Source organism: Scyliorhinus canicula, chromosome 1 (genome assembly GCF_902713615.1).
Source record: "Scyliorhinus canicula chromosome 1, sScyCan1.1, whole genome shotgun sequence".
NCBI classification, from domain to species: domain Eukaryota; kingdom Metazoa; phylum Chordata; class Chondrichthyes; order Carcharhiniformes; family Scyliorhinidae; genus Scyliorhinus; species Scyliorhinus canicula.
Window position 1 is genome coordinate 233,604,505 of NC_052146.1, and position 25,237 is coordinate 233,629,741.

General features: G+C 50.3%; 1 protein-coding gene across 7 annotated transcripts in view; it reads right to left on the reverse strand.

Moving 5' to 3' along the window:
• The window catches only part of LOC119972493 (serine/threonine-protein kinase VRK1-like), a 292,251-nt gene that overhangs the window by 108,768 nt on the left and 158,246 nt on the right, over positions 1-25,237 (reverse strand). For 6 of the 7 annotated variants that reach the window (XM_038809325.1, XM_038809308.1, XM_038809299.1 and 3 more), the window contains exons 3-7: positions 22,124-22,179; positions 15,119-15,188; positions 14,681-14,768; positions 14,475-14,583; positions 398-490 (exon numbers count right to left, since the gene is read on the reverse strand). In XM_038809325.1, the coding sequence (XP_038665253.1) occupies positions 398-490; positions 14,475-14,583; positions 14,681-14,768; positions 15,119-15,188; positions 22,124-22,179 (416 nt within the window). The remainder of the gene's footprint in view (positions 1-397; positions 491-14,474; positions 14,584-14,680; positions 14,769-15,118; positions 15,189-22,123; positions 22,180-25,237) is intronic. The other variant, XM_038809334.1, reaches the window with a different exon arrangement.

Genomic DNA, 25,237 nt, shown 5'->3' on the forward strand with positions numbered 1-25,237 from the left:
TATTTTTACAAATACGTTTGTCTTTGATCTCCATTTATCAGTTCTCATCAACAAATGCATACCCCAGTTAAAGCTCTTTGGATAACTCAGGATGTTGCAGTACAAGATATACATGGCAACAATATCTGCAACGTATTAATATTTATGGGGTAAATGCCAGGAGAGTCTAACAATTGGAGATCTGATCCAATCAACAGGTCATAAATGTTTGACGGTCACGGTTCACAGCTTCCAGATTTGAAAACAAAAGGTTGAGATTCCTAAATCAGCCACATCACTACGTCTTTTGCCATTTGCTCTTATCCACTTGCTCTGTATGACCTTGTACTTTTTCTCTTTTGTTCGTTAAATAAAGTAAACATGCAGAACTGTTTTATCAGCAGGATATGTACAATACCTCTTTGTAATTTTTGAAGCCCAGAAGCAGGTTTGCTGACTTGATATCACCATGGATGTATTCATGTTCATGAATAAACTCCAAAACATCAAGCTGTATAAATAAATAAATAAAATGTGAATGGCAGCCTGCGGAATACAAGGAACATTATTTTACACATGATGATGTTACGTTACTTTACACAGCACAACACCAAAATACTGTGGATGAAATTCTCCCATTCCCCCACCGGTGGGAGCAATGATCGGGTATGGGGGGGGGGGGGGGGGGGGGTAGGGTTGCCGGTGGTGGGAATTAAGTTACAGAGTGATCTCCCGATGCTGCCCACCATGGTGGATTGGGAGTCCCACTGGAGGCTGGTGTGAAACTGATTTGCATCCCAGAATCAGAAGCCGGCTAAGGCCCATCAGAACCTTCCCCTCATGCCCAATTCTTTACAAAGCCAGCAGGGAAACATGTCCGTCTAGAACATGTCGGGATCAGTGTGGCATGCAGGAGTCGGGACTTACCAGAGGAAGGGTTGCCTCTGGAGCTCAGGATAGGAATCCGCCATCAACCCTGGACACTGGAACACCACAGCAGTGGGTGGGATGAGCATCTATCAAGCGGATCTCCAGATTCAGTGTCTTTGAGGAGATCCATTTTCCAGCCTTAGATTTTTCCAGGGTATCTATCTTCTTTCTTCAGAAGATCCATCTTCTTTCTGCAATAGTGGGTCAGTGGTATTGGGCGCCTTTTTAATATGGCGGCTGTATATGATGGCAGTACGTGTGCCATCAAGCCCACCCTGCCATTGAGGACAGTGAAAACCCCTGGATACATAATTAATTTACACTGGGGATGGAAGATATGATGTGGTTTCACGTCACCCTGCACAGCAGAAAACACTCCCAACGGAGAATCCCGCCCAATCTCTGTCAAAAGATGCTGAAGCACAATGTAATAACTTCGCCAAGGTCAGTCTTCCAGTAACAGACCCCTTTAATGCAGTAATGAAAAAGGCCACAGCTGCAGCTGACAACACATGCGTCCAAGCCCAGGGACCTACAGAGATGCCAGTCCGGGTTGGAACAGCGGGTCTTAAGCTACCACCCACTTAATAGGGGAATTTGTATTCCACAAAGCCCACAGGGAGATTTATTGACAATCAAGCACCAGTGCATGCTGGCATCACCCCGCGCATGAACACAGGGATTCACTCCGTCATTTGCCATCGTAGGGACCACGACGGCCGATGCGGAAAGAATAGGCTGCCCCCACAGCACAGGCCCGCCCGCAGATCAGTGGGCCCTGACTGCGGGCCAGGCCACCATGGGGGCACCTCCCAGGGCAAGATCCCCCTGCGACCCCCCAGGAACCCCGAAGTCCGCCCGCGCCACCAGGTCCCGCCGGTAAGGGACCTACTCTGATTTACGCCGGCGGGACCGGCCTCAGCCGGGCGGGACTTCGGCCCATTGCGCCGGACTCCGCCATTCTCCGAGGCAGGCGGCGCGACTCACGCCGGGCCGGTTTTTGGGGGGGGGGGCCGGAGAATTGGGAGGACGGCGGGGGCGGAATTCATTCTCCCACCCGGCGGGGGGTCAGAGAATCCCCCCCCCCCCTCCCCGGGGGGCATGTATGCAGCTCCAGTAAAATTAGACGCTGCCCTGGGTGGGTGACAACAACCCGGGACACCTCAAGAATGACTTCTTCCTCAACACTGAGTTCATCTTTCTTGGTCAGATAAGGTTTCATGTCATCTGAGGGTTGCCCTCAGACTCTGTCGTTCAGGATCATGTGCTTCAATTTTGACAGTGTTGGGTCCTTTTGTGTCCAGGCCTTGAATTATTTTGCAGACACTGGTAATGTGTCTAAAACACTTTAGGTCATCAAGACCTCTTCCAACGCTGGCAAGAGAGTCAGGCTTGTGGGCTGTGGGAGGCAACTCAAGGCATCAGAATTAGCTATTTGCGTTCCAGGGCAATACTCTAAGACAGGGGTGGGCAAACTACGGCCCGCAGGCCGCATGCGGCCCGCCAAAGGTCTTTATGCGGCCCACCAAGATCAAGTCATAAAAAAAAAATGTTTTAATTTTTTTTTTAATAAGGTTAATTGTGGGGGGGGGCTGTTGGGTTACTGGTATAGGGTGGATACGTTGACTTGAGTAGGGTGATCATTGCTCGGCACAACATCGAGGGCCGAAGGGCCTGCTCTGTGCTGTACTGTTCTATGTTCTATATGAGGCGCCCAGAATCATAACCGGGTGAAGCGCCATTTTTGAAAAGTAGAGAAAAAGAGGGCTAAAGGCAGGATGCCGCCGGGGGAAGCGCTGAGGTATATGCCTCACGCTAATTGGTTACAACCGGGACTATTAATTAATATACTATGCGGCCCTTTAAAATTGTGAATTTCTGAATGTGGCTCTTGCACGGAAAAATTTGCCCACCCCTGCTCTAAGAGATATTCATAAGCTGAAAGTAACAGGGCCCAACTCTATATCCGGGCAGTTGCAACATGAGAGAATTGCCTTATGCTCCTTAATAAGTCCCAATAAGGGCTTGTGGTCTGTCACTATTACGAGCAAAATTTAACCAAAAAATTTCCAAGGGCACGATTCACCGACCTCGTTGTACTCTCGCTCGAGTGAAACGAGGCTGGTGAATAGCGGGAGAGGCAGAAAACAATATCTGCAACTAGCAACTAGCCCGCTCCCATAGGCGAAATCGGGATCATGCCCTGGCGTGGCGAGAAACCAATTATCACCACTGAAGCCCTATTTCCACACAATTAACGGGAGCCACCCCTTATCCAACTGCCTCCTGCCTTTCATTGGCCTCCCCAGCAAGTGGTCACGCTGAAAAATGTGAACTATCGGAAATGCTTCTGTGGGGGGGCCAAGGAGATGAGTAGCCATCTTTGCTCACAGACAAAGAACTGGGCTTGCCACTCCAGTGCTTGGCTGGTGGTAGGGGACCCTCCACAGGGGTGGGCCTCCTGGGAGGGAGGGGGAGAGGCTCTGGCAAGGAGGCAACAAGGGGCTACTCCTCGCAGACCACCATACCAACCCCTCGATCATGTGTACCCGTTCCAGGGCAACCCTTGTCCCTGCCTGCCTGCCCCATTGACCACCCATAACCCCTATTGACTGCCGAGGCCTCTGCCGTGCGGCTGAGGCTATTGCTTACATGGAATTGGCAAACGTGGTTAAGTGAGCACTTCACACAACCCAAGTGGATTCCCGTTGGGGGGGGGGGGGGGGGGGGGGCATGTAGCATGTAGGAGTCATTGCCCAGCATCACAATCAGATCGTGAAGCCTGGACATTGTGCTTGAACACTGCGAGAGGCAACACCACACACACAGCAACCAACCTCCAATTACCCAGAGAATGGAACACAGCTTAGGGGATATGTCCACGGCTGGAGGGTGGGTGAGTGCCACTGGTAGGGGATCAGCATCCGTTCCAGGTGCCGCTATGAGCGGGTGTCCAGGGTATAGGGTTTGGGGTCCGGTGAGGGGGCCCGTTGCGGCTGAGTGTGCATGGGCAGAGCAGTCCGGGTGGGGGGAGGGGGTGATCAATGGGGGAATTGGTGGGTCCCGGGGTAGGAGCCACTGATGTTTGTCAGTCTAACACCCTCTCTCAATGCCTTACATATATTGAATGCTATAGCAGTGATTTTGGACCCAAAGGTTGCCTTAGTGGTGCTGCTGGTAGCCTGGGCAGCCAGACACTAGAGACAGCTTCAGCAGAGTGACAACCCAGCGTATACAGGTATCGATGGCCATTCGAACAGCTAATGGACAGTGCATGCTGGAGGAGGCTCTGCCTCAGCAAGGAGACATGTATCAGCTGTGCTCCTACCCCGGGACCCACCAATTCCCCCATTGATCACCCCCTCCCCCCACCCGGACTGCTCTGCCCATGCACACTCAGCCGCAACGCGCCCCCTCACCGGACCCCAAACCCTATACCCTGGACACCCGCTCATAGTGGCACCTGGAACGGATGCTGATCCCCTACCGGTGGCACTCACCCACCCTCCAGCCGTGGACATATCTCTGAAGCTGTGTTCAGGGACTGGGTTTGATTGGGGTTCAGGGACTGGGTTTGATTGGGGTTCAGGGACTGGGTTTCATTGGGGTTCAGGGACTAGGTTTCATTGGGTTTGAACCTCAATCAAACCCAGTCCCTGACCCCAATCAAACCCAGTCCCAAACCCCAATCAAACCAAGTCCCTGAACCCCAATCAAACCAAGTCCCTGAACCCCAATCAAACCCAGTCCCTGAACCCCAATCAAACCCAGTCCCTGACCCCAATCAAACCCAGTCCATGAACCCCAAGCAAACCCAGTCCCAAACCCCAATCAAACCCAGTCCCTGAACCCCAATCAAACCCAGTCCCTGAACCCCAAGTCCTTGCAAACTTGGCACCACATGGAGGAGGAGAACACCCACTCCCGGTGGCCATCAACGTCACCAAAGCCCTGAACATTCACACCTCAGGATCATTCCAGAGCTTGAGCGGGGGCCTGTGTGGTATCTCGCAGGCCACAGCCCACAGGGCATCCAAGGTCACAGATGCCCTGTATACCCGGGCAGAAAACTACATCATCTTTGACATGGACCAAGCCCAACAAGATGCAAGGCTGCAGGTTACTCCATCATCGCCAGGATGCCACAGTTCCAGGGGATAATAGATGTTACGCATGTTGCCCTGCACTCACCGGGTCATCTGGGAGTGCCCTATATTAATAGAAAGGGGTTCCACTCCCTGAGCATACATGTTGTGTGCGACCACCAGATGAAGATCATGCACATGTGTCCACGCTTCCCCAGGAGTGTCCATCTTCGGGCAGTCTGTTATCTCCAGCCTCTTTGAGGAACACCCCAGGTTGGCTCTTGGGGGATAAGGGGTACTGGCCGAGGACCTGGCTAATGACGCCATTACAGAGGCCAGAGACCTGGTACAACGAGGCTCATGTGGCCACCCGGGCTATGATTGAGCGGTGCATCGGACTGCTCAAAATGCGGGTCTGACACGTCAACCATTCTGGCGGTGCGCAGTGTACCCCCAGAGGGTTGTCACTTTGTAGTGGTCTGCTGTGCCCTCCACAACCCGCACAGCAGTGGGGCGCCAAACTGGAGGTTGTTGATGGGAACATGTAGCCACCTCCGAGGCGGAAGATGATGAGGTGGCACCGGACCAGCAGGGGCTGGAGGACCAGGCCAGGGAGGAACTGGAAGACCACCCACTGGCTGTAGGATAAACGGCAGCGGCAAGGGACCATCAAACCTGGAGGGCCAGGGAGGCTCTCATACTCGCCCGATTTACTTAGGACGTGGCCTGGTCCATCATCCCCCCCATTCACATTTCCCACCCTCCCAAGGTCTGTGTCACATCACTCTAGGGTGCTGGGACTATATCGGCACCATCAGCAGGTAACTGTTGAGGGCAGGAGGGTGATGATAACCTACAAACAGCTGAGTACAGTGCTCCTCATTCTATGCCATTGTCTGACCCCTGCCTGTCTGCTGAGTGCTCGCTCGCACCCATCACCTGCACATGGTGTGCCCGGAGGTGGGGTGGGAGATGCCTTGTGAGATGGGCCAAGGGTTCAGAGCCAGACCGCATTGCGGAAGAAAGTGACAAAGGCGTGATACTGGTTGTGCTCCAGATTATTTATTATAAACATGGACCAGGTGGAACGACACCTGGAGAGTATCCAGGCCATCGGAGGCCCCTGGGTGGTCAGGGTTAGTACATGGTGGCTTCCTGACCCTCACCCTGGAATTTGGGCAACTTGGTACTGCCCAGCTGGCACCTTGGCACTGCAACCTGGCACTGCCAAGGTGCCTGAATGCCACTGTCTGGGTGCAAGGGTGGCAGTGCAGGGGTGCCCGAGTGCCAGGATGGCACTTCCAAGGGTCAAGGGCTGAGGGGGGCCATGCCCATGAAATGAGGGGGTTGCAGGGCAGTTAAGTAGGGGCCTCCATGGGGTTTGGGGGCAGAGAGATGGGGGTCCTGGAAGTAGGGGGTTTGCTGTAAGGGGGCTTCAGACGGCCTGAAGATGAGGGCCCCCCAGGGACCCCAGAGCAGGGTGTCCTCACTTGGGGGGGTGTGGGGTAATGCCCATGTGTGTGTGGCATGACATTGCCTATGCGTGGGTGGTGGGGGAGAGACTCACAAGCTCACTTAAAGATTGGGACACCCTTGCAAAATGAGTCCCCTTCTCTGAGTTAAGCTCCCAGTGTTAAAAGTAATAGTGTGGACTAAATCAGTGAGAAACTACCCCCCCCACCCCCGCACCCCGCACCCTCCCCCCACACCCCCGCCCCCACCCCCGCACCCCCCCCCCCCACCCCCACCCCCGCACCCCCCCCCCCCCAAACCAGGCCCAAAATAATAATAAAGGCGCGATTCTCTGGCCGCGTGAAACGAGGTTGAAGAATAGCAGGTGAGGTGAAAAATAAGAACGTGCCAGGCACCAAACATTTTGTGATACAACCGGCCCGCTCCCGTAGGCGAAATCGTGATCTCGCTGTAGCGTGTTGAGAAACCAATTATCAGCATTTAAGCCCTATTTCCATACAAGTAACGGGAGCAATCCCCGATTAGTGCTCCTTTTACAAAATGTGAACCTGGCGGAAGGGCTTCTGTGGGGAGCCAAGGAGGTGAGTAGCCATGTTTGCTCACAGGCAAATAGTCAGGGGCACCGGGCTTGCCACCCCTGTGCAGGTTGGAGGGTGGAGGACACTCGGTCTGGATGGGCCGCCATGGGAGGGTGAGGGAGAGACAATTGGGGGGCTACCGGGGGCAACAGCGCGCAACACTACCATGCCAACCCCTGGATCGTATGTACCCATTCCGGCACAACTCCTGTCCCTGCCCATCTGCTCCACCGACCACCCATAAGCCCTACAGACTGCCGAGGCATCTGGCCGTGCAGCTGAAGGCAATTGCTAACAGGGAATTCGCAATCGTGGTTCACACAATCCAAGTGGATTCCTGTGGGGGGCGGGCCATGTAGCATGTGGGAGTCATTGCCTTGCATCCCAATTACACCTTGATGCCTGGAAACTGTGCCTGAACATGCAGGAGGCAACACCACACACGCAACAGCCAACATTCAAACACCCAGGGGATAGGACACAACTCCAGGGACATGTCCATGGTCAGAGGGTGGGTGAGTGTCAGGGGAGGGTGGAGATGCCTGGAGAGATAGGCCAAAGGTTTGGAGGTTGCCGCACATTGCAGAAGAATGTAACAAAGGCATCAAACAAAGGTGTTTATTGTGTTTTACAATTCCCCGCCTTCCCGATGGTGCTGCTCCCTCCCCCACCCCCAGCCCCATCACCCCTTACCTACCCTCCATCCCCAGTGTCCTCAGTGATCTTCCACGTGCTTTGCCCTCCTAGCTCTACCACTACATCTCCCAGGATGCACATCAGAGGCGGAGGCAGCCAGCTGCCCCACACTTCCCATGGCCTTCAATGCCACTGGCGGGCGTCCTCTGGGGCTCTAGGGCCAGAGGGTCCCGGCTCACTTGTCAGAGGCACATGTACAGCCGTGCCGCCCTGTTCCGTGTTCTGGCTGTGCGACACGGCCTCATCAGAGGGGTGGAACTCGGGGGAGCTGGTGGCCACCATCGCCACTCCAGGGGACAGGTCCGGGATGGCATCCGGCGCCCCCTCCTCCTGCTCTGTGCCCATAGGGCCCTGGAGTTCACCATGGCACGGAGGGGTACCTTGTTCAAGACCCGACTGCCCTGTATTATCTGGCTCTGCCAGCCATGGCGGTTCCCGTGGTCCGCACCATTGTATCGACGCCCTCGATAATGCTCCTCAGTGATTGGAACAAGGTCTGCAGCACCGCAGCAATGCCCACCTGCGACTGGTACAATCGCCGCAGCAATTACATATTGTTGTGAGCTGCTGGGGCTGGCTGAGCAAGCGCTGCTTAAGTGCTGCTCGACCTTGATAGTGGGGGGCTGGCGAGAGTGGTGCCATCGAATCAGCTGGCAAACCTTCATTTGCAGCGAGAAACCCGTGAGACCTCATTAAGTGGACCCATTACCGTTGAATGGCGTTGCCGGTCTCGCTGGGCTGAGTGCTGGGAAGCACGCGGCAGTCCCGCTCGATACAACACTTAAAAATCTTTCCGTAAAATCGTGCCCTAAGTGTCATTGGATGGCAGTGGGGAACTCGCCGGCAGAGCCGATGAGAAATGCCTGAAAAACCCGCCATAAACTAACTTAGAAATTTTTCTGGAGAACCGCGCCCTTTGAAATTCTTTCACCACTGGGGAGCTGAACTCACCGGCTACTCAGAGATCAGGCTGCTATTTTGAAAGGGTGCCCTGATCTTCAAGTGAGCTTGAGGGTCTCCCACCCCCCCCCCACCCATGTCGGTCTTCTATTCACGGCATGGGTTACCTATCTAGCTTGGAAACCTGATTGACCATAAGCTTATAATTCCCACAGAGGCAGACCAATTTGTCTGGTTTGAGGACCGGGACAACAGGCGCTTCCCAATCTGCAAATTGCACAGGTTTTCTTATATCTAGTTTTTCCAGCTGACATGCTTGTTGTCCGCCTTCTCTAACAGGGAATATGGAATCAGTTTTGCTCTAAAATATTTAAGTGTAGCATCAGGGTCAACATAAATTCTGGCTCTGGCTCCTTTTATTTTTCCAAGGCCCTCCTGGAAGATTTCAGGGTATTTGTGACTTCATACAGTGCTCCTGCGCCGAGCCTAAAAATCTGTAGCCTGTTCAGCCTGAACCGCTGGAACCAATCTTTCCCCATAAGACTAGGTCCCTGTCCCCGCACAATAATGAGTGGAGGTCGGGCTGATTGCTGCCTGTAGGTCACCGGGGTCATTACAATGCCCTTATTCCACAAAACTTCCCACTCATAGGCGGCTAGTCTGGCCCGAGTGACTTCTCGGCTCAAAGATTGGATACCAGTTTGGAGGCGATCAAATGTCTAGTCTCCAATGATGAGAAGGCAGCCACGGTGTCTGCTTCCATTTCCAATGGGTGAACATTTACCAGAAGTTCCATCATTATTGGACGCCATTGGTCGTGATGGTATGGTTTGGTTGTATTGTCTCTACTTCTGGGAGTGGGTATACCTGCATGGTATGGGCCTATGCTGGATTTGGCTTCTTCCCTGAATGACACACTTATTGCCTATTCCGATAGCTTTGTCTTGGCTGTGCCCTTTTACATCATCTGACATATGTAACCTCTGGAGTGGATTTCCTCGCATCCTGTGGAAATTTCTCATCATAATTTCTTGACTGCTGGGGGACAGGAGCTGAGCTCCAATTTGGTGATGGACTATTTACATAGGCACCTTCAGTTGAGGAATGGTCACTTGTGCAAGAGGCTTCTCCCCCTAACCGGACGGCATTGCTGTCTGATGTCCTCCTGAGCCCTTTTTTCTGCATTCTCCAAGGAGACAGCTATCTTTTTTTTAATAAACATTTTCATTCTAATGGGCTGGTTCAGCACAGGGCTAAATCGCTGGCTTTGAAAGCAGACCAAGGCAGGCTGGCAGCACGGTTCAATTCCTGTACCAGCCTTCCCAAACAGGCGCCGGAATGTGGCGACTCGGGGCTTTTCATAGTAACTTCATTTGAAGCCTACTTGTGACAATAAGCGATTTTAATTTCATTTTCATTTTCATTCTCCTTTTTCAGATTTTCATCAAAATTTACAACAACAGATAATCAACAATAACAACAAATGCAATAGCAATCCCCCAGCCAACAATCCCCTTATCCCATCCACCCTCAAACAGCTCCCACATTTTGAATACAAAACACCAATGAAAAAGAATCATCAATAACTTATACATTCCAAACCCCTCCCCAACCCCCGCCGCCTCCCCCAATGTTCGGTGCCATCCAATTCATGAAAATGCATGATGACAAGGCCCATGAGTTGTCGAACCCTTCAATCCTCCCTCTCAACTCGAACTTTACCTTCTCAAGCGTTAAGAACTTCAGCAGATCGCCACGCTGAGGCACAAGATGGAAAAGCCAACCTCCACCCCAACAGAATCCGCTTTGGGCGATTAGCGAAGCGAAAGCCAAGACATCTGCCTCCGCACCCACTTCCAAAGCCGGCCGATCCGACACCCCGAATATGGCTGCTTGGGGACCCGTTTCAAGTCTCAAGTGCACCACAATGAGATTATCTAAAAGACCTCTCTCCAATACCCCTCAAGTTTTGGTCAGGACCAAAATATATGAACGTGATTAGTGGGTCCCCCGCCACACCATTCACAAACATCCTCCACACCCTCAAAATGTCGGCTTACCCTCGCCCCTATGAGGTGCACCCTATACACCACCTTCACCTGTATCAGCCCCAACCTCGTGCACAAAGTTGACGCATTCACCCTCCGGAGCACCTCACACCATTACCCCTCCTTAACATCCTCCCCCAACTCTTCCTCCTACTTCACCTTAATCCTCTCTCCGCCGGGTCGGAGAATCGCCAGGGGACGGCGTGAATCCCACCCCGCCGCACCGATGCAGGCTGCCGAATTCTCCCATGCCGGTTTTCAGGCGGGGATCACGCCACGTCGGTCGGGGGCCGTTGGCAGCACCCTCCCCCTCCCCCCAGCAATTCTCCGGGCCCAGATGGGCCGAGCGGCCACCTGTTTTCGGCCAGTCCCGCCGGCGTGAAATAGACATGGTCCATCTTGGCGGGACCTGACTTGGAGGGTGGCTAGCGGAGTCCTCGGGGAGGCGCGGGTGGATCCGGCCCCGCGGTGTCCTGGCCCGCGATCGGGGCCCACCAATCTGCAGGTCTCCACGTCAGCCTCTGTAAGGCTCCACCATGGCCGGCGTGGAGAAGAAACCTCCCGCGCATGCACAGAAAACACGCCGGCAGTTCTGCGCATGCGGCAACTCGTGGCGGCCCTTCGCTGCTGGTTGGCACGGCGCCAACCCCGCTGGCACTGGCCTAGCCCCCAGAAGTGCGGAAGATTCCGCAACCTCCGTGTGGCCCGATGCCAGAGTGGTTCATGCCGCTCTTGGCACCGGCGTCAGGCTGTCCCGCCAATTGCAGGAGAATTCTGGCCCTTATCTTTCCCCAGAATCACGCCATAATCGCCGACACCATCCCCTTCTCCATTCCCCCTGTTGTCAATATCTCATCCAACGGAGTGGGAGCCGGCGCCATCGGAAAGCTCTGTTCCTCCTTCCTGGCAAAATTTCGGACCTGTATATACCTAAACATCTCCCCCTGCCCCAACTCATATTTTTCCCCCAGCTACTCCAACTCCGCAAACCGGCCTCCCAAAAACAAATCCTTCAATACCTCCCCTCTCCTCCCATCTCCAAAAATTACCATCCCACCTTCCTGCCTCGAATCTATGATTCCCTGGAATCGGCATTTCCCTCGACCCTGCCCACTTAAAATGCTGGCTCAACTGCCTCCAGATCTTCAGCGTCGCCACTTCCATCAGACTCCCTGAATGTTTCCCCGGGACCATGGGGAAGGGTGCTGTTGTCAATGCCCTTAACCCCAACCCCCTGCATAGACTGTCTTCCAATGTAACCCACTGGGAGTCCCCCTGTAATCCAGCCCCTCACCTTCTCAGTATTTGCCGCCCAGTAATAATACAATAAATTTGGGAGACCCAACCCCCTAACTGCCGTCCTCTCTGCAACAGCACCTTCTTAATGCTAGCCACCTTTACCCCCCCCCCCTCCCCCCCAAATGAACGAGTTAATCATCTTCTCTACTTCCTTAAAAAATGCCTTTGATTAAAAAGATCAGCAGGCATTGAAAAATGAACAAAAACCGTGGCAATACATTCATCCTAATCGCCTGTACCCGACCTGCCAGCGACAGAGGGAAACCATTCCACCTTGCCAAATCACTTTCACCCTCCCCACCAGACCAGAAATGTACAGAGCACACCCCAATCCTGTGCCATCTGCAATCCCAGGTTTCTAAAATGGGTTACCGCCCTACAGAGTGGCAATCCCTCCACTCCTGCTTCCACCCCTGGCCGGGACACCACAAAATATTCACTTTTATCCAAATTTAGTTTATACCCCGATAAAGACCCAACACTCAAAACAGCTAGAGTTTACCACCCATTGACACACTCAGCGCGATGGCCAAAGGCTCAATCGCAAGTGCGAACAGCAGTGGGGGGCACCCCTGCCTGGTCCCTCGATGTATTGCAAAATACCCAGAATTCATGTTCGGAGACAGCTATCTTAATGGTTTTCTTTGGACCCAGATTGAGATGACAGAACTTTTTTTGAGTTGTCGCAGTGTGCATTCCACATACCAATCCGTCTCGCAACATCTCGGTCTCAATGTTCTGACAGTTTCCGTAATCGGGTCATAAATTCAGTGACAGGTTCCCCTGGGGTTCTCCCTGCCATGTTAAAATGCAACCGCTGGAGTGTGATAGAGGGCTACAGGTCGTAGTGATTTTGCACTAGGTTTACAAGCTCGTCAAAAGCTTTTGAGTCAGGGGCATCTGGACAGGCCTGGCTTTTTATCATGCTAAATGTTGGAGCCCTGTACGCTGTTAGCAGAATTACTTTCTGCTTCTCATCTTCCACAATATTATTAGCCCAGAAGACGTAATGCATGCGTTTCATGTACTGGGCACAGTCTTCTCTGTTAACGTCAGAGAATCTGAATTTCCTGAATCGAGTCATTTTGTTTCTGACTGGATTACACACTCGTTTTCGACTCTGAAGGTTACTTGGAAAATCGGTCGCCAATGAAATAATTTTTCCAAAGCCAGTCTTCCAATAACAAACCATATTAATGCACTAACGGAAAAGGCTGCCACCCATGGGGGATCTATTGACGGCCCCTCATGTCCTTCATGACCACCATAACATACTCTGCAACCCTGGTTGACAGCAACTCAGCACAAGTAAATCATTCAAACATGCATTCCTAATCTCTGTAACTCAGTAGTTTACCACATCCTGCATTTAACCTTCATTAGACTTAAGAAGTCATTTTTACAGAATTAACAAATGTGCAACATTCTAATTGAACTGTTTTTTTTGCATTCTCCCCACACTCTTAAGTCGATATGGACTTCATTTTCAAAAAGATTCTAATGCTGTCATAACTGCAGTCGCACTGTGACATAATAAATTTACAGGATCTATTACTTTCAAACACTTGCAACATCCTTGTAGGTTATAGGAGAGAAATAATTAATGGAATTTCACACTATTGCTATGACCCAAAAATACAATTCAGTAACTGCAGGTTCAAAATTTACACACACAATCCCTACAATTTACAACCTCCAACATTTGATATAGGCATTCCTCCCTTACCCGAAAGGCATGAACTGTGATGGCATTAAAAGTCAACCATAAAGTGCGAAACTGGAGTCACATGCAGCCCAGCCCAGCCCAGTGAGGGATGCAAGATTCCTTTCCATGAAGGTCCTTAGTGAATCAATCAATTTTCGCAGCAATCTGACAACTTTCACTCTCATTTTGTGGTGCTAATGACCAGGTTTATTGAATTGAACTTCAGAACTTTCCCACAGTCAATTTAGAAGCTCTCGCTTACGGCCTAGTGTCATGGCACGAGACCAGCATACCATACACAAAGATTTGGACTTTTCAGCTCTGAGTACTGGGATCCCTGGCTGGTATGTTACCTCCTAAGCCCAGAGTGATGACGGCAATTCTCAGATCTGAGCTGCTGCCTTGTCTGAATTAAAGAACTCAGCAAAAACACAGGGATCAAACTCAATTTATACGCTTTAGTTCCATCCCGCCTGATGCATTTCTTCCTGAGGCCACAGATCATGTTGAGAACATTTTCAGTTTTGTAGCCCAATAGGGGAATAAAGAATAGGCCATGTAGGAGGAGGAGTACAATGGAACCTGCCTACGGTGTTATATTAGTAGCTGTCTTTGCCCATCTGAGTTTTCCCATTATGTAACCCAGCTGCTCATCTTGATGTAAGACATTTAGTTCATTTACAGTGGTAAGTAAAACATGGAGTTCAGCGTGATTCTGCCCTCCTATTGGTACAAGATACAGGGGTGGAAAAAAAATCATCATTTGTGTCCGACTGCTTACCAATCGACTGCCTATCTTCAAAACAGTTGCTTTACTCAGCTGGTTCCGGCTTCCTTCTAGCACCTTTTGCAAATCTACACCGAGTCTGTCTAAAACCATGAATCTATAGCTGGACGGGACAAAAAAAAAGGTTAAAACCATGCCAGCATTTCAGAGAGAAAGGCCTGACCTTCGGCAGATTGTCATTTAACGTGAAGATTTCTCACCTCTTCCCACTGTATTCCGCCAACCCTGATCCCCAGTAAGCAGGAATTCCCAAGAAACTCAACTGGTGGCTCTGCATCCAGTTTTTTACTGATAAGGGAAAATACAAACAAAAAACAACTATTAAAATACCTGTATTTTCTTTAGACAAGCACATGAAATATTAGCTTTGTCCTTTGCTGTGTCCTGTTATCTAAAATGTACCACTGAAATTATGTTGCAGTAATTATTTTCCTCATTCGTATGCTGCAGGATAAAGATGATGATGATGATGATATGCAGACTTTAGCCCTGAACACATTGTAGCACTAATTTTAAAAAATACATATAATTGCTATGTATAAAGGTATTGCAGTGTACTTAAATTTCTACTCATTCATACAAGTAAAGTCCCACAAATAAAATGTGCAATTAGGGTACTCTACATCGCGGATACCTACTGTGCTCAGGTTTTGCTGCTCTTTGATAAAATTTCAGTTCCGTGAACAAGGGTCCATTATCCTGGTGCTCCTAAAAACAAGAATTACCCCTTATAACAGAGCATTCATACAGACAAGTGACAGAATTAGCATCAAATAAGTATATGGCTCTCCCTGTTTCACCTCTATTACATGAAGTAGTAACAAACATATCTATTAATGAACTGGTTCTGCTTGTGGCCCAGTGAGCATCTTATCAAGTAGTTCAGAGCTATGAACTAGGCAGCTCCCTAAGGTTCAAGCCATGGTCAACATAGAACATGGAACATAGAACATACAGTGCATAAGGAGGCCATTCGGCCCATTGAGTCTGTACCGACCCACTTATGCCCTCACTTCCACCCTACCCCATAACCCAATAACCCCTCCTAACCTTTAAGACTGAGGCAGCTGATCTGGAGTATCGATTGGCTTCAGTATCCTTCGTTTGAAACAGTCAAACTTCCAAATTTGATCTACCACTCCTGCTAAAAAGTAAACTCATCTGCAGATCAGTCAGGGCAGGATCTAACTTAGCTGTGAACAATGCACCAATGATGTGAGAGTCTATTGACCTTCATTGTCTTGATTCAGGTACAAAAAATTAATTACTTGGGAAAGACATTGGAGGAATACAATCATATTCGGACAGAGACACCTCATGCATTGCATGCTCGGGTAACCTTGTTTAATGAGAGTGGACAGGTTGATCCAACCCGGCGAACACAGTCCGTGCTGCATCTGTTTCAGCTGCAGTGTAGTCACTCGATAAGGTCAACTCCAGATCTGTCTCCTCTTCTCTACTATTTTCCGCTCACTTGTTCATATGCGTAACTGTAAAGATAAACTCCACAATCCTCTGCAAACGTGGAGTGGGGTAATGGGGTAGTGGGGGGGGGGGGGGGGGGGGGGGTGAAAGCTCCTGGAGAAGGTTTAAAATTAGCTTGATCAGTAAAAGTTAAGAATTGGAGATGGATCTTCATTACCAATAACTTCCACTTAGTCTGCTTAACATAGTAAAACATGTCAAAGTGCAGTATCACAGAGCATAAGGAAAAACAGATGCTGAGCCAATAAATTTAGGAAAGGTGATCAAAAGTTTGGTCAAATATTTGGATTGTGAGTCTTGAAAGATGAGATGACTGGAAGTGAATTTCAAAGTGTGCAGCATGGTGGTTAGCACTGCTGCCTCACAAAGCCAGGGACCCAGGTTCAATTCCGGCCTTGGGTGACTGTCTGTTGGAGTTTGCACTTTCGCCCCTTGTCTGCATGGGTTTCCTCCTGGTGCCCCAGTTTCCTCCCACAGTCAAAAGTTGTGCAGGTTAGTTAGAGTTACGGGGTTGCTGGATAGGATAGGGGAGAGGACATAGGCAGATTGCTCTTTTGGTGGGTCAGAGCAGATTCAATGGGCCAAGTGGCCTTCTTCTGCACTGTAGGGATTCTACGGAATGTGATTGCAAGCATTGTTACAAAAGCAATGGGGAAAGGAGGGGTTTAATCAAGAAGCCCAATCCAGAAATGGAGAAGTCAAAGCGGGTTGTGGGACTGGAAGTGCAAAAACATAGAGAGAGTTAAACCCAAGGGTAAGAATTTTAAATTTGAGCTGTAATGGGCTAGGAACCAATATTGGTCAGGGAGGAAATGGAAATGAATAATTGGTCAGCAGAGTTTTGGATGAGCTACAGCTTAAGAGGGATGGAAGCAATGGGCATGAATCAACGGAAACATTTCTAAGTGTAATTTTGGGCGCGTTTGACGGGGTGTTTCTCGATGGCCATATTGGTGAGATTGTGGCCGAGATTCAACTGCACCTGGTGCAAAAAATGAGCCTCTACGTGAGTCTCACCATTGCTGGCTGTCTCAACATCTGATTCGCAAGACTCGTGCCTCAGCATCGTGCCGCTGCTTTTAAACGCTCCCTCGACATTCACTCCCAGTCAAAACACAAGCATGGCAGCGCGCAGACCTGCTTCTCACTTTGGAGAGGCTGACCTGGCCAGTTTCTTGATGCTGTGGACTAGAGGCGGTTCACCCTGTTCTCGCGAGGGGGTCGGAGGACCAGCAGCGGGGCCAGCTATGCCCCCTGGGAAGCCGAGGCAGCGGCTGTTAGTTCAGGCAGCATGTCCAGGAGGACCGCCGTCCAATGTCGGAAGAAGACCAACAAGCTCCACCGAGCTGCAAGGGTAAGTTACCACCTCTCTCCTGGCATCAGTTCTGCCTGCCATCCCTCAAATTCCCAAATCCCCCTCCCCATCCCCGTCCTCAAATCACTGGCTGACATCTCGCACACTCCCCACATCCGATCTTAGTGCTTGTTCCCCAACACCCCCTGGCACCCAACAGGACAACGTCTTCATGTCCAGATGTGGTGCTCATACATGCCACTTGCAATAGACCCCTGACCCATCAAGCGTGCGGCTCACACAGCCCTCTCTTTGCCTCGCGGGAGAAGATAGCCCAAAATAAGTGGGAAAGGACCGGGGGGGGGATGCGGGATGCCAGAGATCCAAGTCCTAACCCCTATGAGGAACTGACTCTGGAATTCATGAGGTTGGCCGAGTAGAGAGCAGTCATTGACAGCGAGATTGGCCTGCACTACAGAGGTGAGGATCCACTGACCCTTCACCCAGATGACCTGCCTTAAGTGAGTTTTCTTCCCCCTTCACTGACCACATGTCCAATGTCTTGCAAGATCTCCATCTGATGGGCTGGACCACCCGGAGTCGTTCTCCCCTGCCATCCAAGAGACCATCTTGGAGGTAATCTGAGGAGTCCACCGGCGAGGTGCCACAGCTATCACCTTCCACGAGCACAGAGACACATACCTCAGTGGGTGACAGTAGTTGACAAGCTTCTGGGGCACAATCTGGTGAGCATCACACAGTTGCTGATGTTGATGATTGGACACATCCGTGACATTCAGGAATGTATATCAGTGACATTCCAGTGATTGCATAGTCAATTGGAGTAGTCCCAAAGGCTTTGGGCGCACAGGATGGTGCCGGAAATGCATGGCACAGAGACCAATACTGCTGAGGTGGCAACCACAGTCGAAATCCTGGTGTCTTGAGTGGTGGTGTCCAAGGCATGGCTCAATTTGTGACAACCATGGCTGAGGGCCTCAACATCATGGGCGGAATTCTCCGACCCCCGCAGGGTCGGGGAATCGCCCGGGGCCGGCGTAAATCCCGCCCCCGCCGTGGCCGGAATTCTCCGCCACCCGGGAATCGGCGGGGCCCCCGCACCGATCGGCGGGCCCCCCGTGGCAATTCTCCGGCCCGCGATGGGCCAAAGTCCCACCGCTGTCAGGCCTCGGGAGCAGGCGGCGGGAGCGGGCCCCGGGATCCAGGGGGGGGCGTGGGGCGATCGGACCCCGAAGGGTGCCCCCACGGTGGCCTGACCCGCGATCGGGCCCACCGATCGGCGGGTGGGCCTGTGCCGTGGGGGCACTCTTTTTCTTCTGCCGCTGCCACGGCCTCCACCATGGTGGAGGCGGAAGAGACCCCCTCCACCGCGCATGTGCCGGTGGTGACGTCACGCTCCGGCGCATGTGCGGATTCACGTCGACCGGCGAAGGTCTTTCGGCCAACCCCGACGCCGGGCAGCGTGGCGCCAAAGACCATTGGCGCCAGTCAGCGGAGCGGGAGCCACTCGGGCGCAGGCCTAGCTCCTAAAGGTGCGGAGAATTCCGGGGAGGTCCGACGCTGGAGTGGTTGATGCCACTCCGCTACACCGGGACCCCCCGCCCCGCCGGGTAGGGGAGAATTTCGCCCCATGTTCCAGTTGCTGAGGGATGCATATCCATGTTGTTAAGGCACTCAATAGCATGGTTCAGTCACTAAGGAGCATTGCTGAGAGCACTGACACCATGATGCAGACACCGGAGAGCCTCCAGGACTGGCAGAGCCAGATGACGCGGAGATCTCTGGAGCTCACTCCAGCTGCCCTCCATCCAGAGTCTTCTATGGCCCTACAGGCACTGTCAGGGAGGAGGAAGTACTGAAGGCCCAACCCGGGGCCTGCCACCAAGGAGCCAAAGCCGGTCTCTAGTTCTTCCACACCCACCGCTACTGACACTGGCGCATCTCAAGGGCAGTGGGCAGAAGAGGGTGGCACAGTAAATCGGCTGGGGCCCTCCGGCTCCAGGCCCTCCAGATGACATCCGACAACGGCATCAAAGGCACAGGGAACGGATAGCAGCAGGCTGCCTATATCTCTGCAGAGACACACCTAGATGTAGCAGAAGACCACGAAAGATCAAGAAGCATGAGGAGCACTGAGTGGGCACTGAAGGATTCACTATCTGTAGATAGCGAGAATGGAAATGTATAATGTTCGCAATTAAAACATGTAACACCTGATACAGTTGAAGCCTCTGTCACCTTAATCTTCACAGTGGGCCTATCTGCCCCCACCCCCTGTTGCCCTCCATTCCATCCTCCCTCTACCCCTCCTCCTGGGCATAATGTCCAAGATCAAAAACCCCCGATTTTGACCCCACTCAGAGGATTCGGCCTGCTGTCAGACAGGAGTCAGACTTGTGCAGAAACTGAGAAGCACCAGAGCTTTCTTCGCAGCGAGCTATCATCACTTGGGGCAGCATGCTAGCACTGTGGCTTCACTGCGCCAGGGTCCCAGGTTCGATTCCCCGCTGGGTACTGTGCAGAGTCTGCACGTTCTCCATGTGTCTGCGTGGGTTTCTTCCAGCAGCTCCGGTTTCCTCCCACGGTCCAAAGACGTGCAGGTTAGATGGATTGGCCATGATAAATTGCCCTTTGTGTCCAAAAAGGTTAGGAGGGGTTATTGGGTTGTGGAGATAGGGTGGAAGTGAGGGCTTAAGTGGGTCGGTGCAGACTCAATGGGCCGAATGGCCTTCTTCTGCACTGTATGTTCTATGTTCACTCTCCTACCTTGAATATTGACCCGCTGGCAGTGCCGACACAGGCCCATCACCCTGGAGTGATGGTACACAGACCCTTGGAGGGTGGAACAGGATTCTTGAGGAGGTGGCGGTGTGATGGAGTAAATGGGTGGAAAATGAGGGGGAAATGGGGGAGTGGGCTAACGGAGGATGGGGGAGGAGGGAAATGGGGGGGAAGGATAAATTGGGAGAGGGAGGGAAATGGAGGAAGGAGGGATTCGGAGGAGGGAAATAAATGGGAGGAAGGATGGAAATGGGGGGAGGAGTGGGATGTTGAGCTGACACAGCCTCATCCTATGAGAATCTGGAGATGATGAGGGCCTCCTGGTCCATCGGGTATGTCGGACCCTTTCTGTCACCTACCTCCATCCTCAGGCTCCTCCTCGGGTTCATTTTCCAGCACCGCCCTCCTCTTGTCCCTTAGATGAGGTTGCATGTCCAGCCTCCTCCTCTTCCAGCATGTCACCTTGCTGCTGTGCCAGATTGTGGGGGTGTACAGCAGGGCATCGCCAGAGTGGTCCAGGCATCTGAACTGCATTTTTAGAAGTCTGATGCACCACTCAATGTCAACATAGGTGGCAACATGGGCCTCATTATAACAGGTCTCCACATCGGTCACAGGCATCATCAGCAATGACCTCAACGGCTATCCCTTACCCCCGAAGAGCCAACTCGTCATCCTAGGGTGGTCCAAAAAGACACCGGGAATCTCCGAGTGCCCCAGGATGCAGCTGTCTTGCATGCTCCCTGGATAGCAGGCACACACGTGCATGTTATCGAGGTGGTGGTCACCCACAATCGAAAAATTCAGGGAGTTTAACCCCTTCCTGTTAATAAAGGACATTCCCTGGTGTCCCAGCGCGCGCAGAGTGACATGCGTGCCATTGATTGTCCCTTAGACCTGGGGTATCCCTGCGATGGCAGAGAATCCTGCAGCCCAGGCATCTTGGTAGGCCTGATCCAGGTTGAAGGTGTCACAGTTCGATGCCCGGGCACACAGTGCATCCGTGACCTCCAGATGAACCTGTGAGCAATAGATTGTGAAATGCCCCTCCGGTCCCCACACGAGCCCTGGAATAAACCAGTGACATAAAAGTTGAGGGTTGGGGCGGCATGTGGCACAGTGGTTAGCATTGCTGCCTACGGCACTGAGGACCAGGGTTTGAATCCCAGCCCTGAGTCACTGTCTGTGTGGAGTTTGCACATTCTCCCCGTGTCTGCATGGGTTTCACCCCCACAACCCAAAGATGTGCAAGCTAGGTGGATTGGTCATGCTAAATTGCCCCTTAATTGGAAAGAAAGAAATAATTGGATACTCTAAATTTAAAAAACAAATACAAGTTGAGGGCTGCCATGACCTACTCGGAGCGGGTATCCTCCTCCTCCAAGGGATGACATGTCCGCGAGGATGTGACACTTGCCACATTGTCTCTCTGCTGAGACACAGTCTTCTGCAGTACATGGTGTCCGTCATCTCATCAAATGACCCACTGCACCTGTACACCTTGGCCAATTGCTGGCCTCCCTTTCTGGGTCCTTCCTCAGCCTTATGAGCGGCCGGGTCTTCTGGTTGTGCGGCGGCCCCCTGCACATGAGGTTCCGCCTCCGTCCTGCATCATCGCTGCTGCCTTCTCCGGCATCGGACCTTCTCTGCCAGGAACATTAAGGAGGCTGTGCTCAGGGGCCCTCCCTTGATCCTCACACTTACCCTTTGGGCGTGAGAGGATCCCCAGTGCTGAAGCCCTGCTATTTACTATTTGATTGATACTTTCCAAAGGCAGCAGGGATGTCAGAGCATCGGAAACGGATCGGCACCCTGAGCCGATCCTGTTTCCCCCCGCGCTGGATTCTCCACCGCATTGGGAGCTCCGACACTGATGGTGCGAGGCAGAGATTCCAACCCCATTTCTCCATATATGGCTTCTTGTCACATCTTGTTTCATAATGCTCCTATGAAACGCCTGGGACATTTTATTACGTGAAGGCACTATATCAATCAAAGTTGTTTTTGCTGTTGATTACAATTTCAACTAAATCACAGGGTGAAGGTTTCTGAAAGTACTTACGACTTTAATGACGTATACCGCATCATCCCCAACATCTTTCTCTGTCGCCCGAGAAGCTAGAAACAATTTAGAAGTCATCAAGACAAAACAGGGTCAAAACCAAAGTAAATTATAATTATTGATACAAAACATCATCACTGGACTGTCGAATGAAGGTTACCAGTGAACTAGCAGCCCAACTGCCAGTTACTCTAAAGCTTGCTCCAGAATCAAACATGCCCTATTCACTTTTGTAGACTTGCCTGCATCTACTTCCTGCGGTACCTTTCAAGCCAAAATCATTGCAATGACATGCTGCAAGGAATGTTCCATTCCAGTGTGCTTGCTCCACAGAAAGCGGGCAATGTTTGCAGAATGGAGAGTTCCCTCAATAAACCATATAATTAAACTGCACCAAACTGGGCAGGGAAATTCCAAAAGTAGATCCTTGGCCTGTTCTAAGTCAATTAAGGTGCTGGTGGTAACGTGACAACTGGACTCATCAACCTCAATCAGGGGGAAAAAAAGCATGTTGCCCAATCCCAAATGCTGCAGGGAAGGCATGCTTGATGCTCAATTTGTAAAACAGTGAGAAAAGAATCCATCTACAATCAAATCCGAAACTTGCAATTAACCCAGTTATTATTGTATATCTTAGTTGTTGAATGGAGTACAAAATTCTGGGTTATTTTGGTGAAAATAGGATATCAAATCTTGGTTCAGGAACCCCCCCCGATTTATAACATTGTTCTTCTGGTTCCAACTTACAACATAAAGCCATAGAGGTTTACAGCATGAAAACAGGCCCTTCTGCCTAACTTGTGCATGCCATTCAGTTTTTACCACTAAGCTAGTTCCAATTGCCCGCATTTGGCCCATAACCTCTATACCCAGGTTTCTCATATAACGGTCTAAATGCTTTTCAGCTTTTTAAAAGATAACATTGTACCCGCCTCTACTCATGCCTCTGGCAGCTCGTTCCAGACACTCAACACCCTCTGTGTGAAAAAACAGCACCTCTGGACCCTTTTATATCTCTCCCATCTTACCTTAAACCTATGCCCTCTAGTTTCAGACTCCCCTACCTTTGGGAAAAAAAGTTGAGAATCTACCTTATCTATGCCTCTCATTATTTTATAGATCTCTATAAGATCATCCCGAAGCCTCCTACGTTCCAGGGAAAAATGTCCCAATCTATCCAGCCTCTCCTTAAAATCCAAACCATCAAGTCCTAGTAAATCCTTTCTGCACTTTTTCTAGTTTAACATTTTGACTTAAGGCACATTTTTTTGGAAACAATATTGTCTTCCTTTTTAAAACGTTGATAAGATTGCAGTTATTCTAATTGCGATGTCAATGGTACCATTTTTAAAAATTTGTTCCCGGGATGCGGGCGTCACTGTTAGGTCCTGAGGGCGTTTAAGAGTCAACTATATTGCCATGGATCTAGAATCACATTTAGGCAAGGCCAGGTAAGAACCTTCCCCAAAGGACATTAGTGAATAAGATGGGTTTTTACAACAATGGTTTCATGGGCATCATTATACTTTTCATTCTGGATTTTTATTGAATTTGAATTGCACCATCTGCTATGGTGGGTTTCAAACCCAGGTCCCTAGAGCATTACCTTGGGTCTATTGGATTACTAGTCCGGTGACAATGCCACTACTCCACCACCTCTTCAAGGGCTGGCTTTCTATCCTACAAAAGGGAAGGGACCCAAAACTAAACACAAGGAGGGCAGAGTTTCCTATTCGAGTGCAAACAGCAATCCAGGCTCAAACGGCACTGAAACCTCTGCACTTTTCTGAAATAAACTTGTGGTTTAAGTTCCTGTTCAAGTCAATTTACACAATCTAAAATGCAAAATCTTTCAATGGTCCAGTACAATAAGGCAGAGTTTTAGAATGGAATTGGTTATTTTTTCCCTTGTATTAAAAAAAATTGTGTTTAAGAGTGGTAACCTGATGGAATTTGATTAATAGAGCTAAAAATGTTTTTATCACAAAACAAATTAAGCATTTTTAATGTGCCTTGTCCAACACCGAACTATACTGATTTTAAGTAACTGACATTAAATAACTGAAAGTGACTTTTTAAAAACTATAGACCATTTACCAGTTCCATTGGTTTATACTTGCCACTTTCTGAGTAGAATAAACATTACATAACATTTTGTTCAAACTTTAAAAAGGTGCCGAAGAGGCACTATGTCTCTATAACTAAAAACCATGGTTTCATTTGAAGAGCCTCCTCGATGGGCTGAAAATGAACAGAATCAAGGCTGGTTTAGCACTCTGGGCTAAATCGCTGGCTTTTAAAGCAGGCCAGCAGCACGGTTCGATCCCCGTACCAGCCTCCCCGGACAGGCGCCGGAATGTGGCGACTAGGGTCTTTTCACAGTAACTTCATTGAAGCCGACTCGTGACAATAAGCGATTTTCATTTCATTTCAACTAACCAAGGTCATTAGTCCAATCTGGGATTTTATGTTCGGTACCAGTTTTAGCACAATGTCTATTAAACCAGCCCAAGAATTTTCTCTTCATTGTAACAAGATCTTGAAATTCCTCAATCATTGGCCATGGCCAACCGATTCAAATTATCCAGATTACACCCACCATTACCAAAGGCAAAAGCTACAATACCAGCCATTTTGGAACGATGGCCACACAGGAGGAAGACACGATGATTAAATCATAATGTATTTCTTACAAATAAAAGTGACTTTGTTGAATTCTCTGTCTCTTGGAATCAGCAATGATTTAGATCTTTGGTCACAACAATTGGAATTCTTCAGTTAGAAAATGACAGTGTAACTGTCCAGAATACTGTGATGACTTCATTTCACAAGGTGACTATTACATAACATGGCTCACCCTTTAACTCCGATGGATTTCACTATACTCGTGCAAACATGTGTGGACAATATTTCAGTTATTGATTATGAGTAAATACATTTTACTCTACATTTTTTGGTCTGATGCATGATATTGTAAATTATTCTGGGCTGAATTTATTCACTATATTTAGACTTGTGGACAGTTTCTGATTGCCAAAGTGATGGTGTTGGCCATATGGATTGTACAGATGACTTAATGAACTAATATTGAAATTAATACAGGATATACCTCAC